This window comes from Aplidium turbinatum, chromosome 8 (genome assembly GCF_918807975.1).
Source record: "Aplidium turbinatum chromosome 8, kaAplTurb1.1, whole genome shotgun sequence".
NCBI lineage: Eukaryota > Metazoa > Chordata > Ascidiacea > Aplousobranchia > Polyclinidae > Aplidium > Aplidium turbinatum.
This window is the reverse complement of record NC_137479.1, coordinates 1877110-1901235: the sequence shown is the minus strand read 5'-3', so window position 1 is coordinate 1901235 and position 24126 is coordinate 1877110. Positions and strand designations below refer to the sequence as shown.

At 39.6% G+C, this 24126-nt stretch overlaps 1 protein-coding gene across 1 annotated transcript in view; it reads left to right on the top strand.

Moving 5' to 3' along the window:
- The window catches only part of LOC145775244 (valine--tRNA ligase-like), an 85414-nt gene extending 63729 nt beyond the window's left edge, over positions 1-21685 (top strand). The window contains exons 20-25 of the mRNA XM_082586497.1: positions 6084-6239; positions 6318-6524; positions 6597-6708; positions 6794-6966; positions 8947-9096; positions 20119-21685. Of these exons, the coding sequence (XP_082442623.1) occupies positions 6084-6239; positions 6318-6524; positions 6597-6708; positions 6794-6966; positions 8947-9096; positions 20119-20193 (873 nt within the window). The 3' untranslated portion in view covers positions 20194-21685. The remainder of the gene's footprint in view (positions 1-6083; positions 6240-6317; positions 6525-6596; positions 6709-6793; positions 6967-8946; positions 9097-20118) is intronic.
- The last annotated feature ends 2441 nt before the right edge of the window (positions 21686-24126 follow it).

Sequence of the window (24126 nt, the reverse complement as noted above, 5' to 3'; positions counted from 1 at the left end):
AACACAGGAACTAGCGATACAAATCGTCATTGCATAGCACGAACAATTGTTGCGATAATATATTTTCCAGCGCATTCTAGCGTTCATCTAGAAAATGTGAATACTGTATCCCTTAGCTTCCATTCAAGGAGGAAAACTTTCGATTTTTACGTTGCTTCAACGATTGATGACATTGAATCAGCGTAACAAAGGTGAATTATTCGCTAAGAATCGATAGGAGTAGGCTACAGGTACTTCTACAGTACACTGATCACGCGCAATTTAGTTCACGTTTTACGTCACAATATCTGGCTTTGATCTCCGAGTAATAATGATACGGCAAGGTTGGTTACTAAATTAGATTATACGAGTAGGCTATTACAGCAAGATGCAACAAAATTCGTTAAGTTTTGGTATTACAGTCAGTAAGAAAGAATCACTGCATCACAAAAAAATATGGCATGTCGGTAACTGAGATACCAATATCCATTCCAGACGTAGTTTTGGGCGCTGATTCCGAATCTGAACTCGGTTTTGCTCTATCACGTCAGGTTGTTGAGTTATTTACAATTTATTATTTTTAAATTTTTGAAAATTGGGTCAATTTTGTTATAATGTTTCTTTTTTGCCGTAGTCAAAAAAGTATTTTTAAAATTCATGAAAGAGTCTGGAAATTTATTTTAATCACTGCCAATAAAAATTCAATTCAACATGAAAAATAATATGCGTAATAAGGAGCCTAACTTTACGATTTTTGCATCAATTGACAGCTATTTTTAAGCTTGTTGTTAATTGATATGCAGCATATACGAACAAATTAAATGCAATCGCAAACACTTAACAAATATCACAATTAACAAACTTTTGTTAGCTTAAAAAGTCGTCTTAACATAAAGGCTACGTTATAAGACCAAGATATCAGTCATTTTTTTGCAGAAAAAAGATTCTCATCGAACATTTTAGAAATGCTTTGGGCATCTTCGCTTCCTGCGATGGTCTTCATTGGTGTCTCTTTGAAGAGACCAACAAAAGTCAGCCATCATGGCAGGACTGACATTCCCCTGGTATCTTTCTTCTATGATTTTAATGTCTTGATGAAACTTCTCTTCATGTTCATCACTGACATCAGCATTGCTGGGTGGAAAAAAATCTAGGTGACTATGCAAAAAATGCATTTTCAGCGACATCCGAACCCCCCATGGCTTCGTATGACTTTAGCATTTGGTTGACAATTTCTTTGTAATTGGTTGCTTTGTGCTTACCAAGAACATTTTCAACAACCAAAAAGAAACCGTTCCAGGCCGCAAGTTCTTGTGGAGTTAAATTGCTTTTAAAAATTTCATCTTTCAACAATTTTCTTATTTCTGGTTCAACAAAGATTCCTTGCTTCAGCTTTGCGTCAGATTTGTAAGAAAATATCTCGCAAATATATTTAAATCCATCACTTTGTTTATCCATGGCTTTCACAAAATTGTTGAACAAACCAAGCTTTATGTGGAGTAGAGGAAGGAAAATTTTGTTCGCATTAACTATTGGCTGATGTTGCACATTGAAATTGCCTGGGTTGAAATTTGCATTTTTCTGTACTATAGTGCTGTTCATCTGCCTAGCTATTCCACAAACAAAGGAAACACATGTACTTAGTGTAACCCAGCTGCAAACCAAGTAAGAGTCCAACAACTTTTAGGTCACTATATACAGTAGCCTATATGCCATTTATGGTTTTCATAACTGATGCATGTTAGCAAATTCTTCATTGCTTCATATGTTTCTTTGGTCTTGGACTACTGTTGGCCACTGGAACTGACGGTTTTTCATTTCTATTGTGTAGTAGAACAGTCATGTTTTTTTAATCAATACAAGCAACTTCGCAGGCAATAAAGCGATTTAGAGGCACATTAGCAATTGCCAATATAATCAACTATAAGCCAATTTGGAGAAAATAAAAATTGTAAATAACTCAACAACCTGACGTGATAGAGCAAAACCGAGTTCAGATTCGGAATCAGCGCCCAAAACTACGTCTGGAATGGATATTGGTATCTCAGTTACCGACATGCCATATTTTTTTGTGACGCAGTGGCAATTTGCTCTAATTTTGATAATTTTAATGTTGAAGTCAATCGTTTACGGTCTTGTTTTATTGCGAACAACTACCCCACATGGTTTTTCAATAAGGTGCTGAGGGGGTTTTTGGATTCACGTTCTACGCACTCTCAAGCGGACGAGCGTGAATGGAAGAACTGCCTTACAGTTCCCTTTGTGGGTAAAGCATCGAGACGCTTTGTCAGTAATATGTCAAGTTTTATCAAAATGAAGTTCAACGTGGATATTGTTCCTGTGTATAAAACGTTCAAAGTTGGCTATTATTTTCAGCTTAAATCTAGGACTCCCTCCTACTTGTGTTCAAATGTCGTGTACAAGTTCACTTGTTCGCATGACGCGAATTGTACATACATCGGTATGTCTACGCGGCATTTGGCCACGAGAGTGAGGGAGCACTTGGATTTAACTAATTTGAACAAGCAAAGTGCCATTAAAGATCACATATTCGATTGTCAAACATGTTCAAATAACAAACCATCCTTGGAGTCCTTTAGAATTATGCGTAAATGTTTCACCGAATTCGACACTAAAATCCACGAGGCTTTGCTAATAAAATCATACAATCCTCGCCTCAATACACAGTTGTTTGCCTCAGGTGCTTCTTATCTACTCAACGTCTTTTCTTGATACGTCATATGTTGCGTCTTTGCCTGGTGTAATTTAAACGCCACGTGATGTGCCTTTCTTCTGTTCTGCCGTTTCATTTTGCATTTCGTTTTTCAATTCAGTGTTTAGATCAGTCATTCATTTTCATTGTAGATATGATAAGCAGTTATTTTTTGTTACTTGATAAGGGCTAACGTGTGTATGGCCGAAAACGTTTGTAGCTTATAGTTTATGTTCAATTTTAATCCATTATGTTAAATGCCGTGTGGTTGCTTGGTTGTATATGTCTGCAGTGGAAAAGACCAAGGAAAATTCACTTTCGCGCACATGACACGCGAAAATAAATTTAAAGAAAAAAGCCTGTGAAACTTTGCACAGCAGAAAATAGTAGCGTTGGTGTAGAAATTTTCCGACTCCTGCCCAGAGCATTGTGACGCAACAAGCCACACGAGCTCATTCGGTGGAAGTTAATCAGTTATATATGTGACGTATTGACCAGCTACACGGCGCTTTGACTCTTCAAGCGCAAGTCGTTGGTCTGATGAAAGCCTTTCAGAGTGACTTTACTGATTTTTTAAAAAGCCTTCTAAAACCGTAGTTATAGTTCTGAAATGGTGAAGAATTATTATCAAGTCTGGACCTGTATTTTGTTTTCATGTTGGTATGATGATGATTATGTGCCTGATCTGATACAGACGTTGGCGATCATGGTCTTCCAAACTTCTCTGTCATTAGCCATTCGTATAAAATCGTTCGTTTTACGTTGGTATCTTGGGATAAGAGCTGAAAATGCTGTTACACACATCTAGGTTGTGAAAAAAGGCAACAAATTAAAATTTTCAATAAAAAATCAACCAGGTTTGGTAACTACAAAAATTTATTGGTAGAGCTTTCGCCGCTGTAAAGGCGGCTTCATCAGTACTCTTATTCAAATAGAATCTGAAAAAAGTTAAAATTAACTAAAATTAAAATTTTAGTTGACTTTTGAGATAGCAATGGGTATTCCTCCACAACACTCAGTGTCACAATCAATGTGCAAGGCCTCGCGTCGGGCTGCTTTGCGTCTTGACAGAATGTGCTGTTTTCATTATGGAATTTTGAGCGATGTGTTATTATCGGGTATTGACCTGAAGTAACCTTTGAATGAGAAATCTGTATTATGTAACGTATTTCCAGAATCGTCTGTAAGCATGCGAATCTGGAATGTTCTGTTGTTTTTCATAATTTCTGAGCGACGTTTGTCATGACGTCATAAGGATGTTTACCAGTAGATGTCCGATTGCGAAATATTTATTATGTAAGAATCTACTACCCTACGTGACATTCTTTAAACTTCTTTGGGCTTCTGCTTGTTTACATTAATGCAACTTGACAGAACAATGTGACATTACGTAACCTTCTCGAAGTTACTAGACCGAAACAACCTTCTATAAATATTAAATAGTGGTGTAATTTGTGTAATCTTTTATTATTAGGGGAGTTGTATTATGATGAGAGATCATTGTTGTAGTAGTAGCAGTTGTTAATAGACGCAAAGATTATTGTTGATCGAGAGTTGAAGTATTGAATACGAGTAAGCAAAGTTGATGCTAATATAATTTCTGATTGAAATTAGAATCGTATCAGAAGCTGTGAGTGGATCACGTTAAACTCGATCAAAAGCCGCAAGCGTTGGAATCTATTGCTGTTTACTGTTACTTTGATTAATTGCTGGAAGTGGTGAACCATTCGTTGGAGTCCTTCAAGCGTTTTCATATATATCATTTCACTAGTAGAACTATCCGTGAATTTAATTGACTGCTTTTCGGTTTAACCCATTAAACTACGTCATTGAACCTTTCCAAGTCTTTTTTCTGGTAAGAGATAGAAAGAAATTGTGACACTCAGCCAGAAAGATGCAATAGCTGTTTGATTGAAACTAAGCATTAAAGTTCGATCAGATGATATTCGGCTAATTCTTCTTCTTCGCGTCCTGACGGATCAGTCTTTGTAACAACAAAAGGGTTTAAAATTCAGTCAAAATTCTGATACGTCTCTTTTAAAAAGTACTTCTTGAAATGTGCAAAAGCAATTCCAAATGTTGTGTAACGTCAGAGAAAATCAACTCTGTATTAATTAAGGATTCGTGGGTAATGTAGTCACACAGAACAGGAAACATATCCACAACATTATCATTTATCCTTGTTTTCCATATGTTTAGTTTATGAATGCTGTTATTTTGTGTATTTGAGTAAGTAAAATTTTCGCATCTCATCCCTGAAGTGACAAGTTCAATTGGTTTAGATTTAGAAGGTTAAAAATGCCTGCCAGGTATGCAAGTTTCCTTTCTTGTCAAGCCCACCTTGCTGCTTTCCTCCTCAACATGCCTTTTCCATGTTTTCTTGGGTCTTCCTTGTTTTATACGACCCTCCACTTGCAACTCCAGCGCTCTTCTCAAAACATCATCTTCATCCCTTCTCAAAACATGCCCATACCACCTCATTCCAACAAGTTAAATGAGAATGTTGAATACGTGAATTTTTCGTAAACAGCTTTTTAACTGCAACGAAGGTGCAACAAGTACGATTTGTAAAGTTGTAAAGAACTGCGGCAATTATCTTTGACAGGGTACGTAGGCCTACTGTACAACGTATATGTGTCACTTTATAATTTCTAGTCATATCGCCACGGACCACCTGTGCAGTCGTCGCGGACCACCAGTGGTCAGCGGACCACAGTTTGGGAAACCCTGTTCTAGTGCATTGTCTCGCCTCTGAAAAGCACCCGACCGCCTCCACACTAGCCATCATGGCTATTTCAAAAACATGTTTCTCTGCGGTCGAGTGTAGCAAAAATTGACACCGTGTCTGGCCCATGAAGCTGAGCTCATCAGCGGTCGAGTGTAGCAATCATGGCTATTTCAAAAACATGTTTCTCTGCGGTCGAGTGTAGTAAAAATTGACACCGTGTCTGGCCCATGAAGCTGAGCTCATCAGTATCGCACCACCAATTCATGCCACATAGTTCTCGACCGGTGCTTTTGCCAGTTAATTAGACCTCATGCATAGTATTTTTTTAGAAGTTATACCACCTATTGTTTAAAACGTTTTAATGTTAGGCTTATCCTTTGCACCAATTTTAAGGGCTGTTGAATTTAATCAGCGTATATTTCAAGGCTAACCGACTTGTGACATTGCTATAGACATGTGACGCCATAATGTCTGCGCACTTATTAAAGGAAAGAAGGACCAGATTAGCTCAATGCGCAAGCGAATGGCGGTTTTAGGATTGGTTTTAAATATATTGTCGGCATCCACTTAACCTTTTGCAACTACTCTCTCTCTCCAGTCTAAGCAAAACATAAAAATTGACCTGCCCTAATGCCTTCATATGACCCGGCTTGTTTATTACAGATGAGTGGACTTGAGAGCTTCATGGATTGTTGGATTCTTAGCAGATTGTCTCGAGCGATCCAAGCGAGCAGCCGCGGGTTGGAAACTTATGAGTTTCCTGCTTACACGACAGCAGTCTTCAATTTCTGGCTCTACGACCTCTGTGACGTTTACCTAGTACGTCATGAATTGATTTCTTTGCCGACCTCGAATGAGCGCCATCAAAATAACGCAATGTTTGTTTTGGTGTTGTAGGAACACCTAAAGCCGGTTCTTTCCGGTTCTGACAAGTCCGCTACTGCAACATCACTCGATGTGTTGTTTACATGCCTGGAGATGGCGCTTCGTCTAACCCATCCTCTGATGCCTTTTATTAGTGAAGAGTTATGGCAACGGTTGCCACGACGACCCCATGAAACTCACCCAAGTGTGTCGGTGTGTGAGTGGCCGGAAGTGACGCAGGTAAAGTATCAGTGCACCGTTGATGAAGTTTTGTAAGTGATATTGTGTTTCTTTCAAAAGTTTTTATCACAGTACTCCTGGGGAGATGACGAGATAGAGGCTGACGTGGAACTGGCTATGAGCGTTGTCAAGGCAACTCGTTCACTTCGGTCGGAATACAATTTGAACAAAGCCAAGGCGGAACGTAAGGGACTCCATGGCATTGTTCTTGGTGTTGGTCTAATGTGCAATTGTGTACAACTGTACATTCCATGTTTCTCTATCTCCAGTATACGTTCGCTGTGCCGATCCACTTCGTCATGTCATTGTTCGTTATTCTGACCTCATTCGGACGCTCACATCGTCATCGAACGTCAACATTCTTGGCATTGATCGGACCCCGCCACCCGGGTGCGCTGTTTTCCTTGTCAGCGACAAATGTGATGTCAACCTGATGCTTAAGGTCAGTCAGTTGTGACGTCACAATCACTTCTAGTAGTGCTGACAAGGCATTGCAAGATGTTCGAAGATAAATCAGCTTGACTTAACGAGAGTGACAATTTACGATATTTATTGTATTTTTTCGTCAAAATGTGTTGGGGAATTGTACCGCGTTGTGGAGAATACTGCTCTGGGTCGCCATGCACGGGCTTACGTTTGCAGGGCTGCTACCCATGGCTATACAGAGTTAGAAGTCTAGTCGAATCTTGTAGATTGGGTCCGGGGTTACGCTTGAATTCACACTGATTTTGCGTATGAGTGGAGGGATTTTTTGACAGTTTTGTTTCAAATCCAACTTTAGCCCTGATTTTAGAATGCAAACGGATATTTTAAGATCTCTGGTATAATTTTTTGAAATTTTCATCCTATCCCGAAAATTACTTTTTAGACGTAGGCAAGGGAAGGTAAGTTACGTTTGTCACATGTACAAAGATAAACGGAATTTTGTTGGTCTATTTGCTGAAAGTTACTTAAACGAAACTTTCGGCACTTTACTGCATTTAATTTTTAGATAATGATTAATTAACGTTATTTAAAAAGTCATCTTTGCGCACCAACTTGCCTTCCACAGTTTTATAGATGAAGTTTTGAGTACTTTGCAAACAAAAACCTTCGCGTCTTAACTTCCACAAAGTAGATGCAGTGAAAAACAGAATGTAACCAGTAAATCAAAATAAGCGAATTTATTTTCACACTTAAGTTAGTTCTATCGTAAACATGACGTGACCGAGTCGTTCATACCCAGCTTTGTTGTGGACACCTGTCAGAAGATATTTCATTTTATTCATCAACTTTCATTTAAACCTTGAGTGAACTGTAGCCAAACCAAAATTTTGTTTACAATTGTGACAAACGTATCAACTTACCTTCCCTCGCCTATTTAAAAAGTAATTTTTCGAATGGAGGCGGGGTGGGATGAAAATTTTAAAACCATTATACCAGAGGCTTTGAAATATGCTGTCGTATCCTTAAATCAAGGCTTAAGTTGAAATTAAAATTACCTCCTCCCTCCCCTTTAACTTTGCGCGATGACTTCAGTTTCTCGAGGGAGTGTTTTCTCATTTTTAGCACAGACTACTTCTGTATGTTTAATGAATGAATCAATATGAAATGTGACAAAATTATGTTCTATGATGATGATGCTAAATACTTACACTTCTTTGTAAACTGTAAAGCATTACCTTTGTGGAAAGAAAACAACTAAACTAACTGTCGCCAAGGATGTGCACGGTTGAGAAGGAGTGATCTTCCTGACGTCAGCACTACCTGACTACTCATTATAGAACAGCGAGCATTGTGTTTCGCTAACCATACCGGTGTAGCCTTCACACTAGCCATCAAGACTTTTCCCAAAAACATGTGTTTCTCGGCAGTCGAGTGTAGGTGTAGCAATAATTGACAGGTAGTACAGACGCCAGGAAGGTCGCGTCTTCTCAACCGTGCACATCCTTGGCTACAGTTAGCTTAGTTGTTTTCTTTCCACAAAGGTAAGGATTTGATTGACTAACAAAAGCAGCGGTTGAGAACTATGTGGCATGAATTAGTGGTGCGATACTGATTAGCCCAGCCTCATGGGCACAATACGTGTCTATCGCTGTCAATTTTTGTTACACTCGACTACCAAGAAACATACATTTATGCTTACATCATGCGAGCGATTTTTTTGGGGAGAATTGCTCGAAAATCACTGCTCTAAACGATTGCAAATGCATTTCTTACGAATTTTATTTATCGATCCATGGACTTTTGGCCATATCACTTCTTTTTTTTATATCACATAGCATTTTGTACCTATCACTTTTTGCTCCACTTCGGCTTCTAATAACGTTTGTACGAGTTCAGGTTTCTAGTCTGAACTTCATGGGTTTGTAAACGAGTCATTATTTTGCAACAACACCTCCTGTGGTGATGACCATGTATTGTTCATGTATTTTGATGACAGGGCGTTGTAGATTTTGATAAGGAAGTGAAGAAGCTACAAGCAAAGCGCGAAGAACAAACCAAAAAGCTGAAACTGTTGGAAGATAAAACGTCAAAAAACGAATACAGAAGCAAAGTACCGGAGGCTGTGCAGAAAGCTGATTTTCAGAAGGTGAGAGCGCCACTGTACTTGTCGATTGTAGTGTTCAGAATAAATACATTCCAGTATTTTCAACTGTCATTGGCAGTCAACTTTTATTCTAGAAGAACAGTAGGTGGCTTTTAACCCGATCTTAATACGAGCTGTTTTCGTACGCGGAAGGCACGTCACGGGCTATTTTAGCCTCGTTGCTAATTAATCGCTAATAACGGGAGCTATGAAACTCACAGAGCCAAAATATTTTACAAGATAATAGCCATGTGTATTGTGCGTATAGAAATTAAATTTTTACCCAACAAATTCATTGAAATAAGTATTTGAGATAAAAAAACGTCAGAAAGTCGGTTTTTATTTTAATTTCCCGAAAATAGCTTCAAAATTGAATTTTTTGAATTATAACATAGAGTAATGCTAAACTAAACAAAAAAATTCTTTTTCTCATAAATATAAGCTATTTTTAGGCGTTTTTACATTTCAAAGTAATTGCACTAACATATATATTGCACTTACATTAACATATGAAGAGCCCAGTTCCAAAACCGCTTAGGCGCCACTTTAACCAAAATTGAGTTTAGAGTGTCATTAGGTAGAGTATTACCATAGGTACCTACTATCCATTCTTTTTTTTCCAAAACCTTCTCTTTCTGCTTCAAATTCGACACTAAATATTGCGTTTTCTTCCAAAACCGCTTACGCGCCATCACACTTTGTTTCCAAAACCACTTATATCCACAATTAACCAATCATATTAAGCCATTGTATCACGTGACATATCGCTGATTGTTAAACCGTTTTCGTCATCGTTTCGTGATAAGCAGCAGTGTTACCATTTGGTAAATTTCACTACCAAATTTAAGATTTGGCAGAATTTTACGTTGTTTGGCAGTAAAATTTTGAGTTGGCAGAATTTTGGAAAACATTTTTGGTGAGTTGACAGTTAGTCTCTGGTCAGTTTGGAAAAATTTGAAATGTGTTTGGTAGTTTGAAGCATCTACTATCTGGCAACACTGATAAGCAGTGTTGTAGGCTTGCAGCCTATTGTTGCAGTTACCAACGGTGCTTAGTAGCCTACTTGAGCTTTATAACTGTGTTTTTTTGCTTTGTTTAAAGTGGATTTGGGTTGTGGTGATGAATTAGTGGTGGTCAGCTTGGAAAAATGGTTTCAAAAATTGATTTCTTTCATTCTGGCAATTTTTATTCTCCAGTTTATTTCCAAAACCGCTTATATCCACATTTCTAATTTTATAAAAAGGCGATTCTAAGCATTCTAATATTCCTTAGATCTGGACAAACGTCATGGCTCAAATCAGTAGGTAGACAAACGTCATGGCTCAAATCAGCTTGAAGTCACTGCGCAAAAAACTATCTACACGCGTCGCACTTTTGAGGCGATTGGCGGGTTCCGGCTGGGGAGCTGGTGCTAAAACTCTTCGTACAGCTACCCTAGCCCTTGTTCATTCCACCGCTGAGTACTGCGCGCCGGTCTGGTGTCGTAGTTCTCACACCCACCAGATTGATACCGCCATTAACGACGCACTGCGTACTGTGACTGGATGCCTGCGTCCCACTCCAACGGACTGCCTGCCCATCCTAGCAGGCATCGAACCCGCTGAGCTACGCCGTAAAGGAGCCACGATTTCTCTCGCTCGCCGCGCTTTGGACCCCGACCATCTCCTCCATGCAACACTCAAGAGACCACCACCTATAAAGCAGCGCTTGAAATCAAGACGCCCCTTTGTGCCTGCCGCACAACAACTCCTTAAGAACGCAGAAGAACTTAGTTTAAGTGCGGCACACTGGACGAACCACATGTGGAACACGGAGTGGCAAAATCACACCTCCACGCTCCGTGACTTCATACCCAACGCCGATCCCCGTCCACCAGGGATGTCCCTCGCAAGGCTTGCGTGGGTCAGGCTTAACCGCCTGCGAACTGGCGTCGGCCGCTTTCGTTCGGACATGCACAAGTGGGGCCTGGCTCCTTCATCAGAATGCGAGTGTGGTGCCACGGAGCAGACCGCGGGCCATGTCATCTACCACTGCCTAACCCACCGGCCTCCACACGGTGCGCATGGTCTGAGAATCCTGGACGACGAGACTGCCGAGTGGCTGAAGATTTCCTGCCCTCCAATCTAGCCTGGAAAGATCGCTCATACGCCATCATCATCAGTAGGGTGCGGTGAAAAATTAAAATTTTAGAATTTCAACAAAAAGTATGTCTTAAATGGTGGCCCTACACCTAAAAACATGTCTGATGGTAGTTTGGAGTTGTTGCACCCCTAACTGTCCGTGCAACCTTGAAAAGTTGTATGCGGGGGGGGGCCAAAATCATAAAAAATAGCATAACTCATGATCCATGCGTCGTAGAAAGTTAATTTTTGGCTCTATGGAATCAGAAACACCATGTTTTTATTTGTTCCAAGAGAACTTTTAGCTCTAAGAGCAATAGAATTTAAGTTATGCTCAAATATCTAAATTTGAGACATATTGTGGGCAAAACTGTCACAAAATTGACAACAAGTTTAGACAAACCAATGACAAAATTAAAACAAGAAAAATTTTCATTTCTGTCATTTGTCAGTGCTTGACAAATGCTTACACTTACAAATTTTCATTTCTGTCATTTGTCAGTGCTTGACAAATGCTTACACTTCAAATTTCGATAATGGAGCACTGGCTTATAGTATACTGGTACTGTAGCCTACAAAACAATGATGCAAAATTGTGTATGATGCGCTCAAATAACTTTGGGAGAAGAAACTCTGTAGTTTGGGCTAATTACCGGTACTTAAGCTAAGCTCTTTAAATGTTGTCACTTGACTAATCAACGTGTGGGACATTAATCATAAGCAATACATTACACAATCATAAGCAGTGCATCAGTCAACACTATACGATGTGTTGTCAAATTTATTTTCAAAGAGAGTTTGTCGACAGTAAATTGATGCTTAGTATGAAACTTTTTCATAAGTTTTCTTGATTTGATTCGCTGGCGTATCATGCCATCTCGTTTTTCAAAACCAGCTACTGCTCCAGCAGTTTCAGTAACAAGCTTGACATGTCTCTCTACTCTTTGATTGTGACAGGGATGCTTTTAACTCAAAGGTTTGTCATACATCACGTTTAAATCAGCATCACTTAAGTCCTTGACAGCAGGTGGCTCTGTGATGCTTTCGAGTGCCAAATCAGTAAGTTCATGATATGACTTTGCCTTGACATTAAGTTTTGGTAAAACAAATTTTCGAATTGCTTGGTTGGAATTATCAACATCTTCAACAATCACATCTTTCTCTTCTCGATGCCATCCAGAAGTAGAGCCATCTCGTAATGCTCGTATTTTATTTACACCCAATCTTCGAATATCATCATCCTCCTCGTCCTCACACAACATTGCAAGCAAGGTGTTTTCGTGGTGGCCAAAATAAGCATTTCTTTGAAGAGTTTTCAAGGCCTCATCTTTTACTTGCTGATTTTAAAATTTGATAACACGCTCGTCGTCGTCAACATTCTGAAGAAATTCTTGCTGTCATCAGAAATCTTGTTATTCAGTTTGATGTCAAACCAAGAAGAAAAATATACTTTCAAACAAAATTCAGCCAAAACTTTAAGGTTCTTGGATGGTGTTGAAGTTAAAACATATCTTCGAAGAATTCTACATCCAAGAGTTAACCACCGAGAGTGCACGATAGGTTCTACTTCCATAAATCTCAAATCCTCATCCACTTCTCCTAAAATGATGCTCCAACAAATTCTATAAGCGTAGAATTGGTCTGAACTTAGATCATCAGTAACGTCATTTGGTAAAGTCGGGAAAGCGGAATATGGAAGTGGCTGAAACTCTGCAATAAGCCATTCGGAAACTGAACCGCCAATTTCTTTTCCAATTGCACCTGAAAAGCTGTCAGGACTTTTTGTGCAACCATCTAGTAAGGAAAAAATCGTAATGGCAGTTCATTGCAATGAAGTAAACAAATTACCCATTGCAATGGGCGTTGAAGGTGTCTCTCCAGGTTTACAATACAGCCATTGATATTGCCAGTGTTCACAGCAGTTCCATCAGAACCAATAATTTTCAGTTTATGCTCCAGATCAGTTCCTGACAAGACATTATACGAATTTTCAGCAAGTGTTTCTCCTTTACTATTGCTTGTTGTAAAGTGTGTCAAATAAACTAAGTCCTCTGGCTCACCCACAACAACAATGTAGTGTTCTTCCAATTGTGTAGACATTGAAGTTTTTCCTGTTTGTTCTTTTACCAAGGTTAGAGTTAAATCCTTTCTGCCATCAAAATAAATCGCATCAACCAGCTGAAAAAAGTTCTCTTCGTTTACTCTGATTTCTGTTCTGAACTTTTCTCGTTCTCTTGGGCCTGAAATTCGATTTTTACGCATAACTTAAATTCTATTGCTCTTAGAGCTAAAAGTTCTCTTGGAACAAATAAAAACATGGTGTTTCTGATTCCATAGAGCCAAAAATTAACTTTCTACGACGCATGGATCATGAGTTATGCTATTTTTTATGATTTTTGCCCCCCCCCGCATACAACTTTTCAAGGTTGCACGGACAGTTAGGGGTGCAACAACTCCAAACTACCATCAGACATGTTTTTAGGTGTAGGGCCACCATTTAAGACATACTTTTTGTTGAAATTCTAAAATTTTAATTTTTCACCGCACCCTAATCATCAGTAGGTAGTTATACATCGTCAGAAATCAAAAGCGCATTACATTTACCAAGCGAAACTGTCATAAACGTTTTTCGTGGTTTTCTCGAAATCACCGAAAGTGGATGTAAGCGGTTTTGGAAACAAGCTCTTCATATAGCATTGCAAGAAAATGTCTAGCCACCTGAGACGAAATGCTTATTGTGAAGGGCAGGAAGATAAAAAAAATGACCAGTTTAGGTTTAGAAAATTCGCGAAGAATAAAAACTAAAAGTCAATAAATTTCACATTTCTAGCACATTTCCTTCTGTGAAATATTTCACTACTAGAGTGGGGCGTCCTCATAAAGCCCCGTGTCGCTACAGATAGGGTTAATGCAGCTCTTGTGCCATGGAAACCGTATGAAAGCGCAAGCAATACAGAAAGATTACCCTGGAATTATGAGCAACTGTACATGGTTAGGTAGATGAGCTGGTCGCACAACAGCACTGCCACTGTCCGGCTAGCACAACTTTGAATAGATATCTGTATTACTCGAGTTCAGGTATGCACGACGCTTGCAGCTAAAAGTTTTCACACGGTGCATTGGCACTTGGCAGGCTTAGGTCGAGTCCAAGTTGTAGTCATCCTCGTGTGGGGTCGCTCATTCTTCCTATAAATAAAAGACGTTGTCGGTCTTAGTCTCGTAGATCAGGAAGTGGAACGGTTTGTCAAAGACTGCCCTGTCTGGAAGGGACTGTGGTTGTAAGCTGACCCCGAACGTCCCTGCTGCTTCTGTTCCTTTCTGGCCCACCTGTACAAATTCCCTATGACATCAATGCTCTGAAGCTTGTGATGACATACGCTAAAGTACATGACTTACTTTAATAAATGTATTTTGTTGCGCTTGTGCTACGAATAAGTTCCTGTCTCCGTTCATTCCAGACAGGTCTGCTAGTCCTTCATTGAATAGACTTCTCAGTCCCATCTCCCTGAGCTGGTCAACCAAATCATACTCACCATTCATAATAAAGCGAGGCATTGCCACTAAAACCTGGAATGGTGACAACAAAATAAATTTAACTGTTGAGATCTTTCACATTTGACAAAACAGTGTCACATGTTATCATAAAATTTGCACAAAAGTAGTGTGGGACCCTTGGAGTTCCCAAAAATTTTAGGTTGTAGAGTAGACCCTTTTGCTGCATTGTCGACGCGGTAGCTAAGTAATATACACAAATCACACATATGCACAGTGCACACTGCACTCTATATCTTGATAATAACCTTTTACAAGCTTGCTCGTTACTCAACAGATAAAAGGGAAAATGCAATTTCAGATGATTCTTCTTCGTCGTATGAGCTGTCTTCTTCCGGACTATATTTCAGATGATGTAACCACGTTTATAAAACTGAGAATCTTTGATATGCTTTTGCTGAAAACTCACTCAAAGCCATGCCTTGAAAGTTTAGATTAACCGGTGATATTGTGGACAGTTTCAAGGATGGGTTGGTGTACAAAAGTTGTTTAACTTGATGAGGCCGGTTTGCTTTTCATTAGATCATCCTCACACTGCAGCCACATCCCGATATTGTGAAGTGATTGTAGCGAAGTTTATCGGAATTAACCTTGGGCTACTTTGAGATACAGCCACATATAAAAATCTTTTTTTTTCATCATTTGCTGCTGATTCGGCACAATGGTTACAACAGGTAAAGGTAATGAACGATAAGGGAAGTTTGATTTTTGGAAATTTGTTAGACTATATCGGGAGGCTGTATAAGTGTATGTGTATTGTCAGGCTGTAATTGGAGACTGTATGAATGCCACTGCAGTGAAGGTGCTCAGCTTAGAAGAGTTTCCATGAATTCATTCTTATCCTTATACACACGGATATTCCCTTCGGTAGCCGCGGTCACGTGGATTATATGTGTGTGAAGAGAAGTGTATTATATGTGTGTGAAGTGTGTATTATATGTGTCCTATTGTATGCAAGTGAGACCTAGCCCATCAATGTCAAAGAGTAAAACCGGATGCCGCAACAACAATGCCATGAAACGATGGATCTATTCTAAGTGCCTTTCTGACAGGATGACAATGGAAGAGCTGAGATCCAGACTTGGCATCCATCAGCTTGGAGATGTCATGAGATGAAAAAGGATGCGTTGGTACGGACACTTGCAACGCATGGAAGAATACGCGTGGCCGAAGAAAATTTTGTCCTTTAGCGTCCGTGGTGGGAATAACCCTCGAGGACGTCCGAGGAAGCGTTGACAAGACAACATTCGGGAAGATCTGCGACTGGAAGCTTTTGTTTCCGTCAACACTCAAGACCAGGTGGCATGGAGAAATGCCATCAGACATATGTTGGCGTCCAACCCTTGCAATACGGGGAACAAGAGACGTTAAATTGTATGGAGACTGGTAGGAAGTGGCTAACAGTTTAACCAATTTTTTTTAAACTTCATGTATTTCATAAATTCTTGCTCACACTATTTTTATTTGTTCCCTTTTTTAACAGATTACTTGTCCTTTGTCTCTGGGACTATGCTTCCGTATTGAGAGAATCTAAGACACTAAAACAAATAATTAGAAAGCTTTATAAATCTTCCTCTAAATACGTTCAAATTTTGCTGCAAATAATTCAATAATATATTAATTCAATAACAAATTATTCAGTAGCAACGATGTCACAAAAGTTTAAAATAATTCATAGGAACTTTTTAGTGTCATATTGAAACTTCCATGTAAAACGGAGCCATGAAAGATAGGTTCGTTTTATAGGTTGCGTACAGCAGAAAACTATCCTTTTTGGCAAAAGGCTTGTTAGATGAATTATTTTTCTTTGGGCGTTGTTACTACTTCAAGTGGGATCTCGGGTACACGTTGCAGCCGTCCACATCACTCTATCAGTGGCATCCTCTTCTTTTACTTAAATTGTTATAAGGTCTTCCGCAGCACAGTCTTCGTCTTCTTTTTGTTTTTCTTGCTTTTCTTTTCTGATGTAATCTTCATTTTTCTGCACAACATGTTCCAACTAATGAGACGTGTCTTCCTCAGGTGATCTTTCACCTGCTTTCGTTGTCTGATAATTTCTTACTCGGTCCTGCTTTGTCAACTCCAGAGACCATTGCAACATTTTCATTTCAGCCACTTGCATTTTTCCTTTGTGTGTCTTTGGCAGGGGGACCGCCTGCATCCTATACAACATTGCTGGTCTTACCATCGTTGTATAAAGTTTCCCCTTCAGCTTTTCTGACACCTTTCTGTCACACATGACTCGTGTTATTTTCTTCCATACTCCCCATCCTGTCTAGCATCTGTCGCTCGTTCTGTTCTTATGATCTGTCGAACCAACATACATATTTGAACTCTTTCACTTGTTTCACCATTTCTCCTTGTAATTGTATTTTTGTCTCATTTCTTTCATCTTTATCTTTTGTTGACATATAGAGTTTGATATGCTCTGTCTTTTGCCTACTTATTTTCATACCTCTATCCTCCATCGCTTTCCAACTAACTCTATCAAGCTACTATTCCGGTTCCTCTCTCGTTTGTGCACACAGCACAACGTTTTCTGCAAACAGCATATTCCACATTGCCTCTCTCTGGATATTTATTGTCATGCAATTCATAATAAAAGAAAAAGAGATGGGCCAAATGCAGATTCGTGATGTAAGCTCGACCGTTACCTCAAGTTCCAAATCTCCTATCTTGGCACTCAATCGTTTGTCTTCTCTAGGTCGATAAATACGCAACGCAAATTTTCTTGTTTCTTTTTGTATTTCTTCATCAGTTAACGCTGCGCAAACATTGCATCTGACTTGCTCCTTCCAGGCATGAACTGCTGTTGTGAAATGGAAACTTTTTCTGAAAGTGTTTTATTTTCTCTCACAGTGTCAACGCATGTGAGATAATTCTGATGCCACGATAATTGCCACACCCTTGTATGTCTCCCTTCACTTTGCAAACTGGAATTAAAGTGCTGCTTCTACACTCATCGGGCATGCTCTCTTCTCTTATTATAGGCTGGAAAAAAAGCAGTAAAAATGCGCTGAAAACGATTCAATCCTTTTTTTTCGATTAATCAGGACAGGAAAATATTCCATGTAACTCAAGAAGTTTGAGGTGCATGGGGTTTCTTTTTTGCCCCACTCTGCTATTCTTGTTTCTTTACAAAAAAAGTTTTAGAATGCTTTGATGAACTTTTTAATAGTAGCTGAAAAACATTGGCGTCATTGATAACTGTGCCATTGCGTGGATTGTTCCGGTTTAACAGCGACATCAAGAACGCACTGGGAAGCGCAACTTACGCTACTTTGGTTCTTAGAGCAAGGTGCGTTATCCAAAGGTGTTGCCAGATTTTCTGTACTTTTCCGTACAAAAAGCTATTTTTGATTACATAGCTCAAAAATCACCTAATGCTTTTCAGTAAAGCTTTTATAAAAATTTGCAAAAATTGTACGAATTGATCTAAAGTGAACTTTTTCTAAACAATTTTTCAAAATGCATTTCGACCAATTATCCCTGTAAAAATAACAACTTAAGAATATCACAAATGTTATAAACATTACACTGATAGCTTGACTCATCCAGTAATGTTAACATTTAGATTTCGATAAACTGATAAGTGATAATGTCATACGGGAGTATCTTATTTGATAAATTTAAACTTTTTAGAGTTTTAGTCTAATTGCTTTGAACAGTTCAAAACTTTAAACACTGTTATAAGCTTTTTTGGAATGTTGTTATTTGCAATTTTTGGAATTGATTTAACGAACAAGCATTAATTACTTTTGATCATAACACCTTGTAACACTGCGCATTAATTCAAAGCACTCTTTTACCATTATCATCGGGTTTTGTTTTTAACGTCTAGGTTTTGCGAGGGATTTCTACCCTCGTAGGCCCCACCCCAGATGACTGGCTAGTTACACGTATGGCAGATTGCATGTCGGCTTTCCACTTCCCACGGTCATTGGTCACTCTACACGCGACGTTATTGTGTAATCGCATCTTCTGACAAGACAATTTTGCATCACGAGATATTGAGTTGCCATGCTCTTGCATGGCTTGTTTTATGTAACATTCTGTTGAACTCCAAGCCCAGTGTGCTTTGCAGTATATTTATATTGTTCTAAAACAAACGATCCTGAAGATAGATGATACCTGGACTTTGTGATTGCTGCTGCACATTGCACATTAAATTGTTTAGTTCGATGAAACATGTAACAAAGAGAATGAAAGTTGAATCTCCCAACTATTGGGCAGAGTTGTAGCAACTGTTTGAACTAGCAAATGCAGCCAATATGACATTGCTTCCTCCGTCCTAGTCAATACTTAAGAAACAGATTTGTTTCTTTGGTTGCGACAAGCAGCAAACCCAGTCCTCGCTAAACCTAACCCGTAACCACATCGACACTGCCATAAACAGCGCCCTGCGCACAGTGACTGGATGCTTGCGTCCCACACCATTGGACAATTCTTGCTGGCATTCAACCTGCTGAGCTTCGTCGCGAAGAAGCCACTCTGTCCCTCAGTCGACGGGCACTGGAGCCTAACCACCTTCTCCACCACAAGATCTCTGCTTTCCCAAACGAGCACCCCGTCGACTGAAATCAAGACACCCACTTGTGCCAGCCGCTCAACTTCTTATCAACGAAGCTGATGAACAAGACATCCCTGCGGCTGCTTGGGCGGACCATAAATGGAGTTCTGAATAGAAGTCAAGCACCACCCGACTCTATTCATTCATCTCCGACGCTGACACACGCCCCATCGGCCTGACACTATCAAGACAGGCATGGGTGCGCCTCAACCGTCTCCATACGGGCATCGGGCTTTTCCGTTCAACCATGCACCAAAGGGGAATGGCCTCTTCCTCCTGCTGTGAATGTGGTGCCGAGGAACAGACCGCAGACCACATCATCAATGACTGTTCCATCTTCAAGCCACCAAACGGAGTGGAAGGTCTGCGTGTCATGGATGATGAAACCAAAGACTGGCTGCTCTCTAGTAGCCTTCCAGTGTAGTCCGGGAACATCATGAATCTGGGGTGGTAAAAGGATAGACCCTCGGCCCCAGAGGCTCACACGACGACGACAAACCAACAAGCATGCTTTGTGGTTGCTTTCCTTGCTAACGTTGTTTGACAAAACTTGCTGTTTGAATTCAACGCTTCATCCGACACATCGCAATAACAACGTCATAATGCATCGCCTAAAGGGCGGTCCTTGCTCATCGGCGTCGGTCCTTGCTCTCAGACTGTGACATCAAAAAGACATTGTTTTCGGAAATTTCTTATTGTGCAACTCCGTGAATGCCTGTGGGCCTTGGCACGTTTATAACGCTTGTCAACCAACTCGCTGTCAAGTGTTGTTTTGTGTTTCAGATTGCTCAAATGCAAGCAGAGTTGCGAATGATGGAAAAAGCAGAAGAGAATTTTCTCAGAATCATCCAAGAATAATGTTCATGCGTCATAATGCATGTATGACGTGATCTGGTGTGTAGTTGATGGATTCGCATTATGTGTCATTTACCAGCCAACAAATCACTTCTTTTGTTGATTAAGCGAGTGCAAATGTTGGATCAACATGAGCCTCTGTTTACTGGCTGGGTCGGTTGTGGTATGACGTAGGTGGTACACGCTTGTCAAGGTTGATGCAAAACAACACGCATTGCTTATAAGTTATTATCTTGGTGTTTATTGCGTCATAGCCCATGTTTTATAAAAAGAACCAAAAAATTGGCCAAGAAAATCAAAATTGGTTCAGGGAAGGCAAAACGGACATTTGCTTGTTTAAAAAATCTACCGATAAAAATAACACATTTTTTCTATCTTTTAAAACTATTTGAATGACCACACAAAAAAATTGAAACCCTTGGGTACACTCGGCGGCGGCCAAGAAGTTGAAAATAGTTTTCTCAGCTCTGTTACACAAATAAGTCCATTTAAATGTTTAGGTGTTTTTTAAAAACTTTAGCTTCTCTCTTAGTTTTGAAAATTAATGAACAATGGATCACTATCCTCCAAAAATTAGCTTTTTTCGTATTTCAATTTTGCTTATAATTACAAACTTTCTTCTGTAGCTTGTTTGGGCAAAACGGACATATCGATATAACTTGCAACACAGCATAAACAAAACAATATTTTTTTAGCGTGGAAATTGTTTTCCAACAGATAATCAGTCTGTTTTTGGGACCTGTAAACAGCAAAGATGTATTAGCCAAACAGTGTTAAACGAACAGTTAGTTTGATTATATTCAAACAAGCATACTGATGAAGCTGCTTTTACGGCGGCGAAAGCTTCATTTAGAATGAATTTACTGGTTACCAAACCTAACTGGTTTTGGAGCAAAATGGTTGGAAGGCCTGGTCAATCTAATCAAAAAATAAAGAGCCCAAAATGTAGATACTAAACTCATGTTCAGCAAACAAACGTTTCGAAAACTATACTGTCTTCATCTTCAGTGTTATAAATGTGTATAAACATTTAACCACTGAAGATGAAGACAGTATAGTTTTCGAAACGTTTGTTTGCTGAACATGAGTTTGGTATCTACATTTTGGGCTCTTTATTTTTTGATTAGAGAAACTGGTTTTGTTTATGAATATTCCTTCTAACAAGTTTACAAAATTTGTTTTATTTTGATAATTAACTGACAAAATGAACTGCGAGAAAAGGCGATCACGCTATGTCCGTTTGCCCACGTCCGGGGACACCTACAATAAAAATCAATTTTGTAAATAAACTAAAAAATAAAAACACATGAAGTTTTATACTCTTGGCAGTTGTTGTTAAGTGACATGTTAATTCAAAAAGCGCAATAGGTTCAGGATATCTAATTTGTTTGCTCAAATAGAGCACTTTGAAGTTAACATGTCCGCTTTGCCCCGCCTTCCCAATATTTGAATGAGCAAAATGCATTGGTGTTTATGAATAAAGTCTTTAATTTAGCTTGATGCAGTCTTTTTTAACTAACTTCACAATGTAGATATTAACGGCCTGTTTTAGCCTAATGCCGCGAGTTCGCTGTGGTAATAGCAAATTACACTAGCTTTCGGAACACAGTTCCCTAGTCATGTGCTATGACGAGCGGTGTTGGAGTCAGTGAGTCGTTGTTTTATGGGGCTTGAAGTTGCTGCCTTAAATGCTACATCTCAAAGGACATCGCACCAAGGTTTGGTTTCCTGACTAAAAAATCATATAAATGAGTTAAACCTTTTTATTTGGCAGTGTTGGTTATGTTCAACTTAATTCTTTTGAGACAACGGATTGTTGATCAATGAACTTAGACTGCTGACTAACGTTTGCATTTCTATCAGCACTCACAGTTTTACCATGATTGTGATTACAACGAAATATTGATCACAAATGAAAAAAGGGATCAATTCTTTGTAACCGTTGCAAAATTCTATTAATTTTTGATAAAATTTACAGAAAAACATTAAATCAGCATATAGCCTAGATTACTGATGTTTGATCCTGTGTGCCAATATTATAGCTCATAACTTCGTCGATGCCATCAATCGTCATGTGCGTCGCCAGTTCAGCAAATTCTTCCAAGTGTGTCGCTTCGAAACTTATGAAATATTTGATTCCATCAGGAGAAGCCATATACCAAAATTTCAGACAATTTTTTTTAGGGGCCCGTGACCGCTTCGAAGGCACCAAAAGTGGTCCGCCAATCCAAATAGGTTGGAAATCACTGCATTAAGTGAATGTAGACGTTGAATCAATAAAAAATGCGATTAATTTTCCTAGTTTGAAGTGAAATAATGAGCAGTTGGACATTTTGTGTGAAGTAGTGCGCAGTTTAGTAACAAGCAAGCCTGGTAGGCATCATGAAAGGAAAATAATGAAGACACGCGATATCTGAAGTATTGTTGTAGAACTTCCAAGAGACATAACACATGAAGATTGAAGAATTTGGTAATCTATTGAAACTATGTAAGTTAGAAAGCTGATTTGCTATGTCCGACGAATTACCTATAAGCAGCGTTGCCATACCGTCCTTATTTCTAATATTTGTCGTTGTGTTGAAAGGTAGTGTCTTAGAAAAAACGTACTTTTGTTGGACCCATGTTTTACGTCGACGCTGCCGGCATGAAGCCCGACAGTGCTAGGCCCCAGTAGCGTCGAGGAAAGTTTATAGGTAGGCTACTTTTGGTCTCGGGTCCGTGAAGGTTTTAGGCAGAGGTGGGCACCCGCTACTTGGGACAAAGTAGCGCGCGCTACCCGCTACCAATTTACAAAAGTAGCGCGCGCTACCGCTACTTTTGTCTAAAATGACACTAGGAAACACTCAGGTCCCTAGTGACGCAAAAATGACCATGAAAACGAATGTTATCATTCGTTTACACTGTCATTTTAACGTCGTTATAGAAAACACATTCTAAGGGAAATTTATTGCTACGCATCTTTCAAAAACACGAGCATTTCAAAATGAGAGTCACTAAGGCCTGCCCGCTTAAGCACATCTTTTCCGACAGAGAAAAGTCTCTCCACCGCAGCACTAGAAGGAATGGGGGTGTTGTATTTAATGAACAGATGTTTTAACTCGGTATTCGAAAAGCTCAAGGACTTGCTCTTGTCCGAAAAAAAGGCGTCCACAATTGCTGCTTCCTTCTGCACCGACGTTTCACGGGATGGCGCCAACACTCCAAAAAATACATCCTCGGAGTCATGACTGGTGTTGGTGTCACTCTTCTCGGTATCAACCTGGCTTGATGTCTCCCGCAACAGTCGAATTATATCTGTCTTGACTTTTTCTCGCAGTGCGTCAGCATCATCTGTGGAAACGTAGTGCAGAAATTGTAGCCACGACGTCTTGAAGGAGGGATGAAGACATGATGCCATAACGCATTTCATGTTGTTGAAGCACTTGTTGAATCGTTTCTTCACCCCTTCAAGGACTTTCACTTTCAACTCCTCACAGATCACTGATCTCGGTCAACTTCTTCCCGCAAATTGTGATGGTTGGAAGCAAGATTCCGTAATATACCTTGGACTCGCCCTGGAGAATGTCTAAAGCCTGGCAGATAGACTTCATCACACGGAGATATTCGCCGAAGAAGTTAACGTCAGCTAGAAAAGACCGAAACTTTGCAACCAAGCCGATTATATAGCTGCTTGACCACGCTAGTATTGCAAAAAAAAACAGGCATTTTTTTCAATTTAAATTAAAAAGTAGCGGGAATGCAACTGAAAAAAAGTAGCGCCGCTACCGCTACTTTGGAATAAAAGTAGCTCCGCTACTGCAGCCGCTATTCCAACTAAAAAGTAGCGCCGCTACCGCTACTTTTACCAAAAAAGTAGCGCCGCTAGTAGCGTCGCTACAAAAGTAGCGCGCTACTGCCCACCTCTGGTTTTAGGGCCACGGAAACTTGAAGAAGCCG